The following is a 19,257-nucleotide window of genomic DNA, read 5'->3' on the forward strand; positions in this document are numbered from 1 at the left end:
TTCACCCTAGTCTGAGGTCCTGAGAGCTCTGGAACAGGTTTTCATCAAGGATCTCTGTACTTTGCTCCACTCATCTTTTCCTTGATACTGACTAGTCTCCCAGTCCCTGCCGCTGAAACAAATCCACACAGCATGGTGCTGTGACCACGCTTTACCATGGGATGTTGCCAGGTTTCCTCCAGACGTGATGCTTGGCATTCAGGCCACAGAGTTCAATCTTGGTTTCATCAGACCAGAAAATCTTGTTTCTCATGTTCTGAGATTCCTTTAGGTGCCTTCTGGCAAACTCCAACTGGGCTGTCATGTGTCTTTTACTGAAGAGTGGCTTTCGCCTGGCCACTACCATAAAGGTAGTGATTGGTGGAGTGCTTCAGAGATGGTTGTTTTTCTGGAAGATTCTCCCATCTTCACAAAGGAACTCTGGAGCTCTGTCAGAGAGACCAACGGGTTCCTGGTCACCTCCTTGACCAAGGCCATTATCCCTTGATTGCTTAGTTCGGCCGGGCGGCCAGCTCTGGGAAGCGTCTTGGTGGTTCCAAACTTCTTCCATTTAAAAATGATGGAGACCACTGTTTTCTTGGGGACCTTTAATGCTGCAGATTTTTTTTTGCTACCCTTCCCCAGATCTGTGCCTCGCCACAATCCTGTCTTGGAGCTCTACGGACAATTCCTTCGACCTCATGGCTTGGTTTTGCGCTGACATGCACTGTCAACTGTTGGACCTAAAATAGACAGGTGTGCACCTTTCCAAATCATGTCCAATCAATTGAATTTACTCCAATCAAGTTGTAGAAACATCTCAAGGATGATCAATGGAAACAGGATGCATCTGAGCTCATAGCAAAGGGTCTGAATACTTACGTAAATAAAAAGGTGTGTTTTTTCCCCCCCAACATATTTGCAAAAAAATGTAAAACCTGTTTTCGTTTTGTCATTATGGGGTATTATGTAGATTGATGAGGGAAAAATGTAATTTAATACAATGTAGAATAAGGCTACCATTACAAAACATGGAACAAGTCAAGAGGTCTGAATACTTTCCGAATGCACTGTATGTACAGTATAGGTAAGTAGCAGGATTTCCGTCAGCCGGTAATTGCTGGCTTTTGGCCAACAAAATAAATCATGCACCCCCGACTGTTGCGTGCTGCCTTACGTGCCTGCCCCTACTGGTGAGGAGAGAACGAGCGAGAGAGGAGCTTTGGGCTACTGTTGATTGCAAAGATGTGATTGCAAAGATGGAGGCCTTTTTAATTGAAGTAAAATTAAAGTTAGAGTATGCCAGGGTTTGCGTTAGGCAGTAATAGCAGTCTTTCGTCCGTTTTTTTTTTTTTAAAGTGATAAATAAAATTGACACTGGACATTGGCCAGAAGATAAAAATCCCTTTGAGAAATAATGCTTTTTAGCGCATTAATTTATTTAAATACCTGTTGACTGGTCATGCTTATCGGTCTATAGGTTAATTAGCATTATTTTGTGGAATTAAATTGGCCCGTGTACAGCATATTCATTATACATATTTATCACACGCATACAGATAGAGCCTTTGAGTGGAAAATCTGTCTGACAGTGCAAGAGTTGCTGCTGCAGCATCTTGTGGTGCTTTCAAGACAACTGTGAACTCTGAAAAATCGAGGTCAAATAATGACTTCAGTGATCTTCAGGTCGGAGATCTAGAAAGAGGCTCGAGTTGGATGACCGTTCAAAACGAATTTTCCTAGTCGGAGCTTGTTTTTTCCCGCCAGTCTTGAACGCACTGAAGTTGGAAGTCAGAGATTTCTGAGTCCCCAGTTGTTTTGAACACGGCATCAAACGGCAACGGAAGGCAGGCTTTATCAGCCGTCACACACCCCTTTGCAATGAGCCGAAGGCAGTATGCATTTTTAAAACATATACTTAATTGTTTGAAACCTGAACGTTTTAGTACACATGAAACATGTCTTACCTTGCTTCAAGGTAGCCCATTAGATCTCCTCCCTTTCTAAATTTCTAACAGATCATTTCATCGGTCACATGAAACCGCTAGCATGTGCAGTGTCCTTTTGCATAATGGAATGAACATTCACGCGTAGCCTACTGCATTGTGCGCATTGCTGCGCTTATAATGTGAAGAAATAGTTCATCAACTAAACGTTTTGAGCTGTTGCATCAGACTCATATAGCCTAGGCCTACTCACTGTATGACTTTGGGATCCATCGTCTCACAAATGTCCCAGAGTCTGTTTGGAATAGGCCATTTCTTTCTCGACAAGCTGACCAATAAAATAGGTAGCGTAAACTTTTCTACTATAGTAGATTGACATAGGCTAGTGATTTTGCTGTTTGTTACTGGTCTTGTTGGCTGAGGAAAAGTAAATGTGGACAGTTATAACATGTTCAAAGCACACAACAGAATTCGGAAAGGATCGCACATCGTTGCATCCTCGACTTGCATGTTCTAGTAATATCAATTACCATATTCTAAATGTGATCTGCACCGTGCGTGGATGCCCTAATCAGGTTAAGCACCCAACGCATATGGATCAGGTACATTTATCAAATGTCTGGTAATTGAAAATGTTGCTGGTCAAAATGTCCAGCTCCACATTTTCCTAACGGAAACCCTGTAGTATATGCCTATAGTAAAGAGAGCTGTCCTCCATATGGCATTTTAATATTGTAGTTCTTCACAAAGATGAGAAGAACGTTGGCGTGGCCAAATGTGCAACTCGCTATTTTGGTAGACTTGAAATTTGGAACTTTATAAATGTTTTCGTATTTATAACAATTTGTTTAATCATTATTGTAGGCCTATTTATAAAATGTCATTAGCCTATTATTGTCATACGTTGGGTATGGTATGCACTTCCTGGTAATTGCTGCAATATAGCCTATAACATTTCTGTGAAGGTTTAAACCAGTTCGCAAGTGTTTTGTTTCATTCTGTTGAGCCATTTTAAGTTCCAACTGTCGCAATATAATATCCTGCTTGTATTTCCCCTATAAAGAATGACTTTATCACGGCCGGCACGCTCATTAGGCATGATTAGGCGGCGCCTTTTTCTGAACTGGCCAACACATAAAACCTCACATAATTCTGACAAAAACAATGACAATTTCCCTCAACCAGTGGCATATGGGCTTTTTAGGCGAGCTCTGATGCCGCCCTTAGATAAGCAGTGCCTATTTTGTTAAAGGCAGGGGCACAAAATATTTAGCTTGTCTATTCTCAGCGCGCCTCTCAAGGGTGCTGTTGGAGGGACGCATCTCTGCAGCACTCCCAACATTCCATCAAAAACATAATCAAACGCGCCTCCCGAGTGGCACAGCGGTCTAAGGCACTGCATCGCAGTGTTGCGTCGTCACTACAGCCTGGGGTTCGATCCTCGATAAATAAACATTTTCCTAACAGAAATCCTAGTAGGTAGGTATGAAAGCATTGTGCTTATATGCAGCTAAGAGCTGTACCTGTCTGACTGGGCAAGTCTTTGGGTGAGCAGGCCTCGGTGGCAGGGGCCGACGGGCTGGGGCGTGGCAAAGCCCGTTTGGAGAAGCCTGTGGGCAGAAGCAGGGGCAGGGGAGCCCAGGATCTGAGAGACAGGGAGGGGGAGGTATGGTGGAGGAGGACAATTATGAGAGTATGTATGGGATATGTAGCCTGTAGACATTTAGACAATTGACATCGAGTCAGGCATTTCTTCATATTCTCTCTTTTACAGACAGATTTAGTAACCTTTTTAATTAATTTCCACTTAAATAGAATTTTCACCTACTGACATCAATGTAAGTGAGATTGACTTAAGTGGAAGTTAGGCATCAAGGGGCAATTCCTTCATTACCAGCAGGGCTCCTGATGGATTGCTATTCAGGCTGTTCGCAGCAAAGAGTAATGGCTGTAAGAAAGTACTCCTATCTAAAAAAAAAAAGAAAAAAAAAAGACAAGACCTCCCTCCATTACTAGGCCTAGTGCTCACCGGCGTGCCTCCAGAGGCAGCATCCCCTCCCAGGGAGCAGTGGACCATCTGGGCTTCCATCTCCTGCTCCTTCTCATACATCTTCAGGTTGTACTCCAGCTCTACTGCCAGCTGCTCGTCCGCTGCAAAGAACTCCTTCACCTCACTGCGGTAGTCCTGCATGGTCAGCTAGACAGCAGGGAGAAGTGTTATATCCCCTAAGGATTTGGCCTTAGGAACAGATCTAGGATCAGACTAGCTTGAGAACCCAAGGTCCATACAGACATTGGGTTTCATTCGAACCATTGACAACAGCGCAGCCAATGTGCACAACAGTCCCGACACCCTGTCTAACCCTTAATAATCATTGTGTGCAATATGCTTTTGGAAACCTCAGAAACTTCATATCACCCCCAAAATAAATTTGACAAATACAGAAGATCCAATTACTGTGGGCTTCTTTAACACAGATTTCCACGAGGTGTTTTGCGTTGCACATAAGGATGCACATTTTAGTCAATTTGGCTGAGGACTAACAGACCCTTATTAACCAGTCAACAAAATTGTTCCAAACAGTAAAATGACGTGACCAACAGGAAATACTATGCATGCATACATACAAGGGTAGGATGTTTTTCATCTAGATGCAACAATAGAAATCCTATTGTCTTAAAGTCGAAAAGCTATTATTGAACACGCAACTGCAATTAGCGGAAAAACACCAGTCTAAACAGCGCACTTAATGCGAGCGGTTCCATATGTGACAGAAAATCCGTTAGAAACAACTAGGATGGGTTGCTAATATAACTAGAATGGTGCCTTTAGCTTCTGGACAACGAAAGAAACTTGTTATGAAAACCAATGTCTGTCTTCTCTAGTTTACAACAGCCCTGTGACCGGCCTCTGCTTCACAATGGCTTTATGGTAGGCGGGAGCAAATGGTTAGGTTCTGCACCAGAGTCCCTCTCTGAAGTTGAAGAGCTACAGATGGTACTCTCCTCGGTGGCCTGTGTTTGCATGCTTGCTAACTGCTAGCACAGGCACAGACTCCTGTGTCAGCTCCTTTCAATGTTTGCTGCAAACTTTTGGGGTAAGCGTCGCATTGAGGCAATAGTGGTTGGGCATGTTTTTCCTATACTGATTGTTTGAAGTAAAGTAAAATGTTCAGGTTTCAAACAATGATATTGCCTCAAATCCACATTGCAAAGTGATGGGTGACGCACTGATAGCATGCCTACTATTGACTATCGCCTATGCACTCGAATGGGAGGCGTGCTTTAACTTTGAGTTGAAAGAAGAAAATTGTAGCTCTTTAAAATCATGGACATCAAAACAGTTAACACGGAATGACTGGGCTTATAAAAGAACAGGTCGCACCAGTACCAGCTGCTCTTGCCCTGTGACCGGTGGCGATAAGCTATTCCGCTCCTCAAACTAGGCTGTGTATGCGTGATAAATAAGATACATGACGACTACCCAAAATACACGCACCAATTTAATTCCACTAAATTACACTAATTAACCTATAGACCGATAAGCATGACCAGTCATGTGTCTTTTCAGTAGCTTACCGATTAACATCCCTAGTTGCACATTTACCCGAACTATGACACTTCCTGAGCTAATGGAAACTCCGGTGAGAACACAAAACATTGGCTCAAAGTGGTGTTTGGATTTTTTTTTTTTTTTTAAACTCAGGAAATCTGTTTGTATTTGCAAAGTTATTTTTGGATCATTATTAAGTTGAGTGTTCAAGGTTTCCAAAACTGTTTCGTAAAACAAAGAAAATGTTTCCAAATAAGAGTGTTTCAAACTTGACCAAATCACCTCAGCTAATCAAAAGGAACATTGAATGACTCCAATGTAGCGTTGGAATCAGAAGAGCCCTACTCCACTGTATTCACTATCCTGGTGGATACAAACATTGTCATGGGATACATTTTGAACTGCAAACCATGCTCAGTCCTAAGTTCTTGCTTTTAATGTATTTTCAAAATTTCTAAGTTGTTTTAATATATTTTACATTTCTAATTGCGCTATCATACATTATACTTGACAATGGATGTCATGATGGCCGTCTTCCCTCTCTGCCTTACCTGGAGGTAGCCCATGAGGTCCTTCAGGACTGGCGAGCGCTTCTGTTCCAGCATGCTCTTCAGATTAATGATGATGGGAATCATGCTCTCGATGAACACTTTCTTCTGGACCTGTGGGTGGATGGATGAACAGAGGTTTGTTAGTTAGCCGTTGGCCCCCTCTAGTGGCTTGGAACACAACATTTGTGGGTTTAAGTAGTGCTGGACAAATACATGTTTATTGTAAGTCACTTTGGATATAAATGACTGCTAAATAGTAATATTATCATTACTACTACTTGTTTTAGAATACAAAATTGTGTCCTATTAAGACGTGTTGCATGTAAAAGAATTAAAGAAAGCTTAAATTGCAACCAAATCCGAGTCCTGGGCTCCCATTTCATTACTACTACCATTATTCAAAGCTCAACATACCTGTGAGACCACCTTCTTCTGGGCCACCTGCATGATGGCCTTGGCCATGGCCATCTGCTCGTCCTCCTGCGGCTCGTCACCACCAGCCCCCGCCGCTTCGCTCAGTGCTGACAGCTTGATCTCCTTGAGGCTAAGGATCCTAAATGTTTCAGCCAGCACTGCCGCCCCGTCACCGTCCAGAGGCAGCTCACCGTCCACGAAGCACGCTGAAGGGGATGGGGTGGAGGCAGAGACACAGCGAAAGAGAGGGAGAGGCAAAGAGAGCATATGAGTGAGAGAGACAAAGGTGCAAACATTCGATAAGCTCTCACCAATACACATTTGAAGAGTACATGTAATTTCAATGTAGCAGTTTTCTTGGAGCGTTTACCGAGGATGTTCTGGCTGATCTTGATGGTGATGTTAAAGCGCTGGGCGTCTGTGAAGTGCACCAGCAGGAACCTATAGATCGTGAACCTCCTCTCTTTGTTCTGGGCTCCTTTCAGGGAGAACTTAGCCTTCTCACTGGGGGACAAACAGACATTTACTACAGTGTTTCCCAACCTGTCATGGACTAGGGACTGGCAAACGACATAATTGTCCATTGTAACACATTTCCATTTCGCACAATTGCTCGAATAGAATTGCCAGTTCAATAGTCTAGCTAGTTCACAATCACACTACAACCGCAAAGAACAAGTCCAATACTACTCATCCACTGATTAAGAAAGCATTTTTACTGTGAAAATATCTTGTTGTGACCATCTCACCATCGGAGTGCCTGATCAGCAATATCTTAGAGTGCAAGTTCAGAATCACCAACTTAGAATAGTCCTTATCATCATCCTTGTAAACTCAGCAAAAAAAAGAAATGTCCCACAGATTTTCATTGTAAAGGGTTTAAACAGTTTCCCATGCCTGTTATTAACCAATTAATGAACACGCACCTGTGGAACGGTCGTTAAGACACTAACAGCTTACAGACGGTAGGCAATTAAGGTCACAGTTATGAAAACTTAGGACACTAAAGAGGCCTTTCTACTGACTCTGAAAAACACAAAAAGAAATATGCTCATCTGCGTGAACGTGCTCCAGGCATGCTGCAAGGAGGCATGAAGACTGCAGATGTGGCCAGGGCAATAAATTGCAATGTCCGTACTGTGAGATGCCTAAGACAGCGCTACAGGAGACAGGACGGACAGCTGATCGTCCTCGCAGTGGCAGACCACGTGTAACAACACCTGCACAGGATCGTTACATCCGAACATCACACCTGGAGGACAGGAAAAGGATAGCAACAACAACTGCCCGAGTTACACCAGGAACGCACAATCCCTCCATCAGTGCTCAGATTGTCCACAATAGGCTGAAAGAGGCTGGACTGAGGGCTTGTAGGCCTGTTGTAAGGCAGGTCCTCACCAGACATCACCGGCAACAAAACCACAAAACCACCGTCACTGGACCAGACAGGACTGGCAAGAGTCGTGGTTTTGTCTCACCAGGGGAGATGGTCGGATTCGCGTTTATCGCCAAAGGAATGAGCGTTACACCGAGGGCTGTTCTCTGGAGCGGGATCGATTTGGAGGTGGAGGGTCCGTCATGGTCTGGGGCGGTGTGTCACAGCATCATCGGACTGAGCTTGATGTCATTGCAGGCAATCTCAACGCTGTGCATTACAGGGAAGACATCCTCCTCCCTCACGTGGTACCCTTCCTGCCGGCTCATCCTTACATGACCCTCCAGCCTGACAATGCCACCTGCCATACTGCTCGTTCTGTGCGTGATTTCCTGCAAGACAGGAATGTCAGTGTTCTGCCATGGACAGCGAAGAGCACGGCTCTCAATCCCATTAACACGTCTGGGACCTGTTGGATCAGAGGGTGAGGGCTAGGGACATTGGCCCCAGAAATATCCGGGAACTTGCAGGCGCCTTGGTGGAAGAGTTGGGTAACATCTCACTGTAAGAACTGGCAAATCTGGTGCAGTCCATGAGGAGGAGATGCACTGCAATACTTAATGCAGCTGGTGATCACACCAGATACTGACTTACTTTTGATTTTGACCCCTCTTTGTTGAGGGAAACATTATTCCATTTATTCAGTTGTTGAATCCTGTTATGTTCATAAAAATATTTTACACATGTTAAGTTTGATGAAAATAAACGCAGTTAATTGAGAGGAAGTTTCTTTCTTTGCTGAGTTCAGAAAGCAATTTGGTAGCCAATATAAAACTACTTTTAGCCAAAAATAGGAGCATAATTGTACCTGGGCGTTTGAGGGAATTTGTTGTAGGTCTTGTGTTTCTCATAGGAGTTGAAGTGGAAGATGCACTCAATGAAGTGCTGTGAGAACATCACTGGGTTCTTCTTGAGCAGGAGGTGAACCAGGCAGTACTCACACAGACTGGAATGGAAATAAATGTGATGGGATTAATTTACTAGTTCCCTCAGTTATGTTCATTTTTTGCTTTTTGTATTGAGTGCATTGTAACTGGTGACAGCATACATAATGATCACCACTTACCTAGCAATGGTAGGGTCAGAATCCACCAGCACTGCAATGAAACGGAAGAACAGCGAGCCCTTCCATTTGACAAACTCTTCCTACAAACAGCAACAGAAACGATTCATAATTCTTTACCCTCTTCCTGACAGTGACAGGTTTATTGGAAAAAGCTTTTACATTGTGGCTTTAGCAAGCTGAATTCAGGAATAACAAGTATATATAATTCCAGGATTACAGCGACTGAGAAAAACATTTAGGAGGGCAAAGTCATTTAAGAATATTGATACATTTTAAATCAATCAAGCCATAGTAACACTTAATTTCTGTCAGTTTATTGTCCTCCGGCCACAATCGGTACAGCAGAGGGCGCCATCTATCGTTTCTGAGTCCTACCTGCAGCAGGTTAGTGAGCATGGTGAGGGTCTGCTTGCGGATGAGCGGCTCCTTATCGCGGAGACATGCCGACACGTTGGGAACGTAGCGGTCAACCATGTTGGTGTAGCGCACGCACAGGTCACACATGACCACGACCACGTTGCTGCGCACCGACAACTCGCTGCACAGTTCCAGTTCGCGGGCGAACGCCGGCAGGTACTTGCGGGTCAGCTCCTCGTGCTGCAGGCACAGCTTACCTGGAGGGAGACGGGAGGGGTGGAGAGTTAGCGATCCAGTTATTTTTGGAGCAGAGTGCTTATGGTATGCTACTCTCCCTGGGGTCCAGCAGTTATACAATTCTAAAAACATTGTGTGTGTGCACTCAGGCCCCTACTATATATCTATAGCACAATGGTGTGGGGTTGTTTCTGGACAGTGTCTCAGCCAAAATTACATTCATTTCCAGGAAGGTGGTCTGAGGTGAGGTCATACCTAGAGTGATGACAGCATGAGCCCGGACGCTGCTGGGCATGGAGGAAGCCTTAAACTGAGACAGAGGCTTGGAGCCAGCCAGCTCCTCTGACCCCTCTGTTAGAACACGAAACATGTATAGTAGAAAGAAACATTCGACATAGCTGTGAATGGACCAGAAGAACAATGCATATGTGACCAAATATGCCACTTAAGGGCTCCATAACATTCTAATATTCTCTGAATAATGTATTAAAATACCTGACTGTTGTTCCACACTGGAGGTGAGGACAGACTGGACCAGGAGCACAATGCGTTTGCCCACTTTGGAGGGACAATGCAGCGACGCCACGCCTAGTGTGTACAGGTGCTTCACCTGACCGGGGGGAAAGAATTTGTAGGTAGATGGATGGGCAAGATGACCTCAATGAAGCCCAATTAATACACAAAAGATCCAGTTTACACTCGCTTTGCAATAGTATTCAAAGGATCTGTCAATGAGTGATTCTGTTTAGATGTTCATTTCTCTCACCACCAAATCCTCATTCAAATTCTGTGCTCCATTTTCATTCAGGATGACGCCGGAAAGATACGCCTCACAGACCGAGACTAGTTCTCCACAGTGTTGGTTAAGGAATGTCTGCAAAGCATAATTTAACTTCTGGTTAGCTAATACAGTCCACATTAAAAGAATGGAAGTGAGTTACTGGGATTTATTCTAATATTTGAGGCTCGCACACAAAAACTACCTGTGTGTCACTGACTGCCTCTGCCTTGCCCAGTCGACACAGAGTCTCCACACTGGCACTGATCACCTCCAGAGGCATGTCAAAGCTCTTCAGCCAGGTAATAATGTCCTCTGCCATTAAAAAATATAAAAAAGAAGTTAGATTCACAAACAAGAAGTAAGGATAGCTAGGGTCAGGGCTATTTCCAGACCACATGATGCGACCAGGAATAAATCTGAACCCTAGTTATAGTCAAAGGCACAGAATTTCTCCCAATCAAGAAAAACTCCTACAATAGAGGGGAGGGAACCGGGGCCTAAATTAAAAAAATAAAATCTACCAGCCACTCAGATTTCTTTATCAGCCAAAATATTTACCATAATTGCATCAAAACAACAGACGACCATACATTGTAATGTTCCTAAAAAACAAGAAATGTAATAGTAAGAATTAATGTGGTATATTGCTAAATTTCATTCCATTTTAACCAAAATATCAGAGACAAAATATTCAGCTGCCCCTTTAAGAACAGGTTGTTACCATGGTAACAGGGCCACTCCAGTCATATGAGAGATTTGGGACCTGACTAGGGCATTTCTTCACTATCAGTTGAAGCAGCAGACTCAAACTAACATTAAAAACAACCGAGCTTGTGAACAAAACAATGTAAATAGCCAAGAAACACAAGGACAAAGTCTCAATTTGTAAACTTGAGTAAATTAGACATTAGTCATTCAGCACTTCACTCAGTACGCACAGCTCCTCTGCTGCTTGAGGCAAGATATAGGATGCATATTTCTTTGTACGATTAGCAGATACGAAACAAAATTGCAGAAAACTGTAGTATTTTTCTCCTGTAAATTGTGCTCATACTTTACTTTTTTATATGCGAATGTAATGCTTGCAATGTAGAGCCCTGCAAATTGACTACCCGCCAACGTGGCTGGTGAAATAGACATTCTTAGCTATAGCTAAGTCTAGCCACATTTGGTAGGTGTTAATTTTATGCCTTAGAAGGAGCCATCTTGACAGCTCATCCTGTGTCATCCCATTCAAAGCAACTTGGACACCCACCGACAATCCTGCTCTTGGTGTCTTCGTTCAGATGCTCGCCAATGTCCCCGATCACGCACAGGATATGACAGGATGTTGTCACTGTGACGTTCTTTGACCTAGAAAATAAAACATTCAGTCAAATATTTGACAAGCACAGGAGATGGGCTGTTTGAAAATACGCAGCGTCCCTTTCTTGACATAATGACCAGTCTGTATAGTGACTGGACTGGTGAAAGCCATGTTGTGAAACCTCTGCTTTCACCAATCACGTTGTCTAAGGTCAGGAAATACTTAAAGGAACGGAGGAAGAAAGGATGCATTGTCTTAGTATTAAGAGAAGGCAAGAGAGCGCGCCGGATAGTTATTTACAAAAATAAATACTGTAAGATATTTATCAATAGCCTGAACTACACTGACCTGACCAGGTCGTCCCAGGCGTCCAAGATCTTTCCGTAGTCGAGTCGGGGGCAGGAGCTGGCCACTTTGGAGAGCAGCAGCCACGCCCCGGCCGCGTGCTCTGCCTCCGTGTGAGAGATGAGGTTGTTGATGAAGGCTGCAGTGAACTTGTTCTGCTTGGACCACACCGTGAAGGCCCTGCTGAAGTACCGGCTGTAGAGGAGGAGGAACGCAAAGGTTTAATAAATGTTTTTGTGTCCCCACTTAGATACACTATGGAAGTTAATTGTTTAGGTCAGATTTTTGTTTGAATATAATTCATACATATTTAGTATAATATTGGCTGTGGGGAGGTGTTCCTCACTTCTAGATTAGATTATTTCTGGACATTTAGCGGACCACTTTTGGCTAAAGAGCACCCCCAGACGCACTTAATTAACATGAAGTCTCCGAAAGCAGCGTGAATGTGCACCTACCCAAGGTCTTGGCAGTGGTCACACAGCAGGCCCAGCAGGTCCCAGGTCAGTGTCTGCTGGGCGTCCCTGTAGCTGTAGGAGCCGTGGCTCTTCACCTGGCTGAGGATGGTCTGCTCTAGGCACTCCAGGGCTTTCTCCTGGACAGAGCTCTCTGCGTCCACCACGGCCGGCACCACGCCCCGCAGCCATGCCTTCTGTACCAGGCTGTTCTCTGGGTGGGCCTGAATGGAGGGGTAGCCCCAGGCACAGAGATATGAGAAAAATATGGAGAAAAGAGGAGAGTGCTTGTGAATGACTGAAGTTGACTATACAGGCCAGAGATCTACAAGGCTCCTAGACCTTATGAGCCAGTTTCCTGGACCATGGAATCTCCATAGGTGAATAGGATGGAAGTGTTGATCTGCTCATGTACAATATGGCAGAAGCTCAACTAGACTAGGGCAGTGTTTCCCAACTCCAGTCCTCGAGTACCCCCAACAGTACGCTGGACTAGAGGGTAGTAGAAGGAGAGGCAGTGAGCAGTGCCACCCAGACAGACAGAGCTAGCTACTCACAGCAAGGAGGTCCATGAGGCACTGCAGGGCCTTCTTCTTGACAGACAGGGCGGGGTCCCGGGTGCGTTCCGACAGCACAGCCAAGTTCTCCTCACTGAGCATGATCACGTTGTGCTTCAGCAGGCCCATCATCGCCTGGACATAATGAGGGTTAGTGAGATTTTAAAGAGCAGGTTGGTCGTATTTGCACACCTTATATAGCCCCAGCAGGTAGAATGAGTAGCAAGCAAGAAATGTGCATTCCACAATCGGTGTTTTAACCCTTTGGGGGGGGGTTCTACTAAGCTAACATATGGAATTATTTTAAGATGGTCATACAAAGAATCAATTAGAATGCTAGGACCCCTTTAGGTATTTATTATTTGATTAAACATTGAATTTGGTCTTACTGCCATTAGCCCATAGAAACACATTGAATAACAGAGTCGCACATGGAAAAACTGTCCCCCAAAAAATCTAAAAGGAAGTTTGTTTTGAAGTGCCTGTCCTATATCTGAGATAAGAAAGATCAGGAAATGTATTTATTTTTGACATATTTAACCACTTTTTTTTTTGGTACTAAACTACTTCCATATACAGTACTGTGCAAAAGTTTTAGGCAAGTGTGAAAAAATGCTGTAAAGTAAGAATGCTTTCAAAAATAGACATGTTAATAGATTATATTTATGAATTAACTAAATGCAAAGTGAGTGAACAGAATAAAAATCTAATTCAAATCCATATTTGGTTTGACCACCCTTTGCCTTCAAAACAGCATAAATTATTGTAGGTACACTTGCACAAAGTCAGGGATTTTGTAGGCATATAGTCAGGTGTATGATTAAACAATTACACCAAACAGGTAAAAATTCAAATTCAATATGTAGGTTGAAACAATCCTGAACTGAAACAGCTGTGTAGGAGGAATAAAACTGGGTGAGGAACAGCCAAACTCAGCTAACAAGGTGAGGTTGCTGAAGGTGAGGTTGCTGAAGTCAAAAGTCATACACCATGGCAAAACTGAGCACCGCAACAAGACACAAGGAAGTTATACTGCATCAGCAAGGTCTCTTCCAGATGTGCTGTCCAAACTCTTTTGAAGCAGCACAAAGAAACAGGCAACATTGAGGACTGTAGATGCAGTGGTCGGCCAAGGAGCTTACTGCAGCAGAATTTGCAGAAAACAGTGGGACCCTGGTACACCCATCTACTGTCCGGAGAAGTCTGGTCAGATGTGGCCTTCATGGAAGACTTGCGGCCAAAAAGCCATACCTCCAACGTGGAAACAAGGCCAAGCGACTCAACTATGCACAAAAACACAGGAACTGGGGTGCAGAAAAAGGGCAGCAGGTGCTCTGGACTGATAAGCCAAAATGTGAAATATTTGGCTGTAGCAGAGGCAGTTTCTTCACCGAAGGGCTGGAGAGTGGTACACGAATAAGTGTCTGCAGGCAACAGTGAAGCATGTTGGAGGTTCCAAAAAAGTTTGGGGCTGCATTTCTGCAAATGGAGTTGGGGATTTTGTCAGAATTAATAGTCTCCTCAATGCTGAGAAATACAGGTAGATACTTAGACAATACCATCAGGGAGGAATCTGATTTGCCCAAATTGTATTCTGCAGCATGACAACGACCCCAAACATACAGCTAAAGTCATTAAAAACTATCTTTAGCGTAAAGAAGAACAAGGAGTCCTGGAAGTGATGGTATGGCCACCACAGAGCCCTGATCTCAACATCATCGAGTCTGTCTGGGTTTGCATGAAGAGAGAGAAGCACCTGAGGCTGCCTAAATCCAAAGAAGAACTGTAGTTAGGTTCTCCAAGATGTTTAGGCCAACCTACATGCCGAGTTCCTTCAAAAAATGTGTGCAAGTGTACCTATAAGAATTTATGCTGTTTTGAAGGCAAAGGGTGGTCACACCAAATATTGATTTGATGTAGATTTTTCTTCCGCTCACTCACTTTGCATTTTGTTAATTGATAAATATAACAATTCTTACTTTACAGCATTTTTTCACACCTGCCTAAAACTTTTGCACAGTACTGTATACTTCCTTTCATAAAAAAAAAAAAATGGTACCAGGGTACCTTCAGACGAGTCTTGTGAGCGTCCTAGATAGAGTGTGTTCGTGAGAGTCTCACCTTTCCATAAAAGGGTCATAAAAAGTGGACAGGCCAAACTGGCAGATTTTTATATTATGCAAATTGACTCAAGATGGTTAATGGCATACAACCATGCAAGAGAAGCCTACAGCTCTTTAAGTCATGTCAACTACTGTACAGTACACACATTAAACAAAGACAGAAGTACGTACCTGCAGTGCACACTTCCTCACGTTGGTCTTTGGGTCACTCACACGGCGCTTCAGTAAAGCCATTGTGTCTTTTGCTAAAGAAAACACGACCATCACATTACCATCAAATACTGAAATCATGTCCCACCAAACAATGTTTTAAATAAACACCTAAAAAGCCTGTAATTTTTTTTTGACTTACACTCAAAACTTGCATGGTCATTGTTTGTGATCTCAATAGTCTTGAAAGGTAAAGTCTTGAACGTTTTTTGGGTCGTCTGTGAATTTAAAGTGCCTAAAAAAAGGAGCAGGTCACATTGAGTAAACAAACAAAAATATCCAACTATATTACTGGATTTAAAGCTGTTCTAGAGCTTACCATCAGAACCGTTACCCTCCAAGACAGTCTGCGCAGATGCTAAAATTGATAGAAATGACAAATTAGTTTAGTATGCAACTAGTATTTGGTGCTTTGTGCATGTGTACATACATGCATATGTTAATGTTTGTGTGTGTGAGACTCACTGGTGGAGAAGAGCTCTTTGATGCTGCGTGTGGCGTTCATGGAGGGCAGCTCCAGGCACTGGGCCAGGCAGGTGAGGGCGTGGCCTCGGACTGTGGGCGAAGCGTCTGAGCGACGGCCAAACACCATGTTGTGGACCAGGAACCTGTGGGACAGGAAGGAGACTAGTTCTGCGTCCAAATTTTCATTTGCTTCCCTCTCTGGCTGTTCCAGCAGAGCCATGGACACGTCCAGTGCAAACATCCGGTACGCCACCTAGGGGAAGACAGCAGAAAGTTTAGATTCAGTTCAAAGCCAACAGCTCAAATCCCAACTAATTCATACTTGACAGCGCTTACCTTTGATTGTCTGGAGTAATCAAATAGCCACTTTATGAATGACGCGTAGTCTCCACAGGGCATTTTGGCCAGCAGCTTGGCCACGGCCTGGGCTCCATGCGTACGGTAGTCTGTCTTGTCCACCATCTGAAAAATTCATGCCAGGACAAAGCTATTATCTAATGTGATCCAATGTCTTTATTTGTATTTTCTGTTCTAACATTTATCCCCCTTTTCGGGATTACGATCTTGTCTCATCGCTGCAACTCCCCAATGGGCTCGGGAGAGGCGAAGGTCGAGTCATGCGTCCTGTGAAACATGAACCACCAATCCGCACTTCTTAACACCTGCTCGCTTAACCCGGAAGCCAGTTGCACCAATGTGTCGGATGAAACACTGTTCAACTGACGACCGAAGTCAACCTGCAGGCGCCCAGCCCGCCACAAGGAGTCGCTAGAGAGCGATGAGCCAAGTGAAGCCACCCCGGACAAACCCTCCCCAACCCGGATGACGCTGGGCCAATTGTGCGACGCCCTATGGGACTCCTGGTCACGGCCGGTTGTGACACAGCCTGGGATCGAACCCCAGGCTGTAGTGACGACGCAAAACTGCGATGCAGTGCCTTAGACCACTGCGCCACTCGGGAGGCCCCAACGTCTTTTATAGGAGTAAATTCTTTTAGACAGATGTTGGATTAGTTCCAAATTGACAAAAAATGTATGGATTGCATTTTAAAGTAAATGTAGTTTTACCCGGAAGGATATGTGCTGCAGGAGGATCCGTAGAAAGGGCAGTGCTGGCTCTTTCAGTTCATCAACAACATGACTATGATGAGACACACAGGGCGAGATCCATTACAGCAACTAGTGATATGCATTTCAAACTGCAACAAAAAAATTCAAGGGTTCTTACGAGTCCATACAGGAGTGCATGTTAGTTTTTTAAATATACTTTTTGAGGGAGCTTTTTAAAGATTCTACATACAAAAAGGTAAAGAGTAAAATAAACTATCACCTACCGCAGGGGTTCCCAAACAGCAGGGTACGGTCTGAACCCCTCAAAAACAAAATATATAAATATTCTATACATTTTTTTTGGGGGGGGTTCAGACCGGCTTTCAACTAATTCTTGAAAGTTGTAAAATTAGAATGCACAAGCCGCAATTGGGAGTGCATCATAAGTTTTCCTTGGCATGTCAGTCATTGCATACCTTAGAGAGCCATGTCTAGATCAACTAGCCCATGCCAGCTGAAGTTATTTTAGCCCATAGATTGTTGTAATGTTTGAGTGACTCAAATATCACATGAATACACATGTATATAATTCCAAGAATTTGAGAATTAAAACTGCTAGATTTTCTCTGCGCCTCATGGGGCGGCAGGTAGCCTAGTGGTCAGAGCGTTGTGTCAGTAACCAAAAGGTTGCTGGATTGAATCCCCGAGCTGACATGGTAAAAATCTGACATTCTGCCCGTGAACAAGGCAATTAACCCACTGTTCCCCAGTAGGCCATCGTTGTAAATAAGAATTTGTTATAAATTGACTTGCATAAAAAAATTCAATAACGAAGTGTAGAATTACAGGAAATAGGTTTTATGCTGGAAGGGGGGCCACGAGTGAAAAAATGTAAGAACCCCTGCCTTACCGCATCAGAGCTCGGGAGTACATGTTTATGTTATATTTTATTAATATATATATATATATTTAACACACAGTTGAAGTCGGAAGTTTACATACAGTTTAAATGTATTTGGCTAAGGTGTATCACAATTCCTGACATTTAATCCTAGTAAAAATCCCTGTCTTAGGTCAGTTAGGATCACCACTTTATTTTAAGAATGTGAAATGTCAGAATAATAAGAGAGAATGATTTATTTCAGCTTTTATTTCTTTCATCACATTCCCAGTGGGTCAGAAGTTTACATGCACTCAATTAGTATTTGGTAGCATTGCCTTGAAAATGTTTAACTTGGGTCAAACGTTTCAGGTAGCCTTCCACAAGCTTCCCACAATAACTTGGGTGAATTTTGGCCCATTCCTACTGACAGAGCTGGTGTAACTGAGTCAGGTTTGTAGGCCTCCTTGCTAAGTTTTCAGTTTTGCCCACACATTTTCTATAGGATTGAGGTCAGCGCTTTGTGATGGCAACTCCAATACCTTGACTTCGTTGTCCTTAAACCATTTTGCCACAACTTTGGAAGAATGCTTGGGGTCATTGTCCATTTGGAAGACCCATTAGCTAACAAGCTTTAACTCCCTGACTGATGTCTTGAGATGTTGCTTCAATATATCCACATAATTTTCCATCTTCATCTTCCTGCAGCAAAGCACACCCACAACATGATATTGCCACCCCCGTGCTCCACGGTTGGGATGGTGTTTTTCAGCTTGCAAGCCCTTTTTCCTCCAAACATAACAATGTTCTATTTTTGTTTCATCAGACCAGAGGACATTTCTCCAAAAAGTAAGATCTTTGTCCCCATGTGCAGTTGCAAACCGTAGTCTGGCTTTTATATGGCAGTTTTGGAGCAGTGGCTTCTTCCTTGCTGAGCGGCCTTTCAGGATATGTCGATATAGGACTTGTTTTACTGTGGATATAGATACTTTTGTACCTGTTTCCTCCAGCATCTTCACAAGGTCCTTTGCTGTTGTTCTGGGATTGATTTGCACTTTTCGCACCAAAGTACATTCATCTCTAGGAGACAGAACACGTCTCCTTCCTGAGCGGTAGGACGGCTGTGTGGTCCCATGGTGTTTATACTTGCACAGATGAACGTGGTACCATCAGGCGTTTGGAAATTGCTCCCAAGGATGAACCAGACTTGTGGAGGTCTACATTTTTTTCCCCCTGAGGTCTTGGCTGATTTCTTTTGATTTTCCCATGATGTCAAGCAAAGAGGCACTGCGTTTGAAGGTAGGCCTTGAAATACATCCACAGGTACACCTCCAATTGACTCAAATGATGTCAATTAGCCTATCAAAAGCTTCTAAAGACATGACATAATTTTCTGGAATTTCCCAAGCTGTTTAAGGCACAGTGAAATTAGTGTATGTAAACTTCTGACCTACTGGAAATGTGATACAGTGAGTTATAAGTGAAATAATCTGTCTGTAAACAATTGTTGAAAAATTTACTTGTGTCATGCACAAAGTAGATGTCCTA

At 43.6% G+C, this 19,257-nt stretch overlaps 1 protein-coding gene across 1 annotated transcript in view; it reads right to left on the reverse strand.

The window, feature by feature from the left end:
- Positions 1 to 19,257, reverse strand: part of ncapd3 (non-SMC condensin II complex, subunit D3) — a 31,930-nt gene that overhangs the window by 3,947 nt on the left and 8,726 nt on the right. The window contains exons 9-30 of the mRNA XM_071339059.1: positions 16,848 to 16,920; positions 16,117 to 16,242; positions 15,781 to 16,033; positions 15,635 to 15,673; positions 15,458 to 15,550; positions 15,277 to 15,350; positions 12,983 to 13,117; positions 12,429 to 12,649; positions 11,974 to 12,165; positions 11,575 to 11,672; positions 10,522 to 10,631; positions 10,305 to 10,412; positions 10,034 to 10,148; positions 9,794 to 9,889; positions 9,320 to 9,558; positions 8,945 to 9,024; positions 8,687 to 8,824; positions 6,814 to 6,947; positions 6,444 to 6,649; positions 6,030 to 6,140; positions 3,955 to 4,122; positions 3,449 to 3,570 (exon numbers count right to left, since the gene is read on the reverse strand). Of these exons, the coding sequence (XP_071195160.1) occupies positions 3,449 to 3,570; positions 3,955 to 4,122; positions 6,030 to 6,140; positions 6,444 to 6,649; positions 6,814 to 6,947; positions 8,687 to 8,824; positions 8,945 to 9,024; positions 9,320 to 9,558; positions 9,794 to 9,889; positions 10,034 to 10,148; positions 10,305 to 10,412; positions 10,522 to 10,631; positions 11,575 to 11,672; positions 11,974 to 12,165; positions 12,429 to 12,649; positions 12,983 to 13,117; positions 15,277 to 15,350; positions 15,458 to 15,550; positions 15,635 to 15,673; positions 15,781 to 16,033; positions 16,117 to 16,242; positions 16,848 to 16,920 (2,931 nt within the window). The remainder of the gene's footprint in view (positions 1 to 3,448; positions 3,571 to 3,954; positions 4,123 to 6,029; positions 6,141 to 6,443; positions 6,650 to 6,813; positions 6,948 to 8,686; positions 8,825 to 8,944; positions 9,025 to 9,319; positions 9,559 to 9,793; positions 9,890 to 10,033; positions 10,149 to 10,304; positions 10,413 to 10,521; positions 10,632 to 11,574; positions 11,673 to 11,973; positions 12,166 to 12,428; positions 12,650 to 12,982; positions 13,118 to 15,276; positions 15,351 to 15,457; positions 15,551 to 15,634; positions 15,674 to 15,780; positions 16,034 to 16,116; positions 16,243 to 16,847; positions 16,921 to 19,257) is intronic.

This window comes from Salvelinus alpinus, chromosome 13 (assembly GCF_045679555.1).
Source record: "Salvelinus alpinus chromosome 13, SLU_Salpinus.1, whole genome shotgun sequence".
Taxonomy (NCBI): domain Eukaryota; kingdom Metazoa; phylum Chordata; class Actinopteri; order Salmoniformes; family Salmonidae; genus Salvelinus; species Salvelinus alpinus.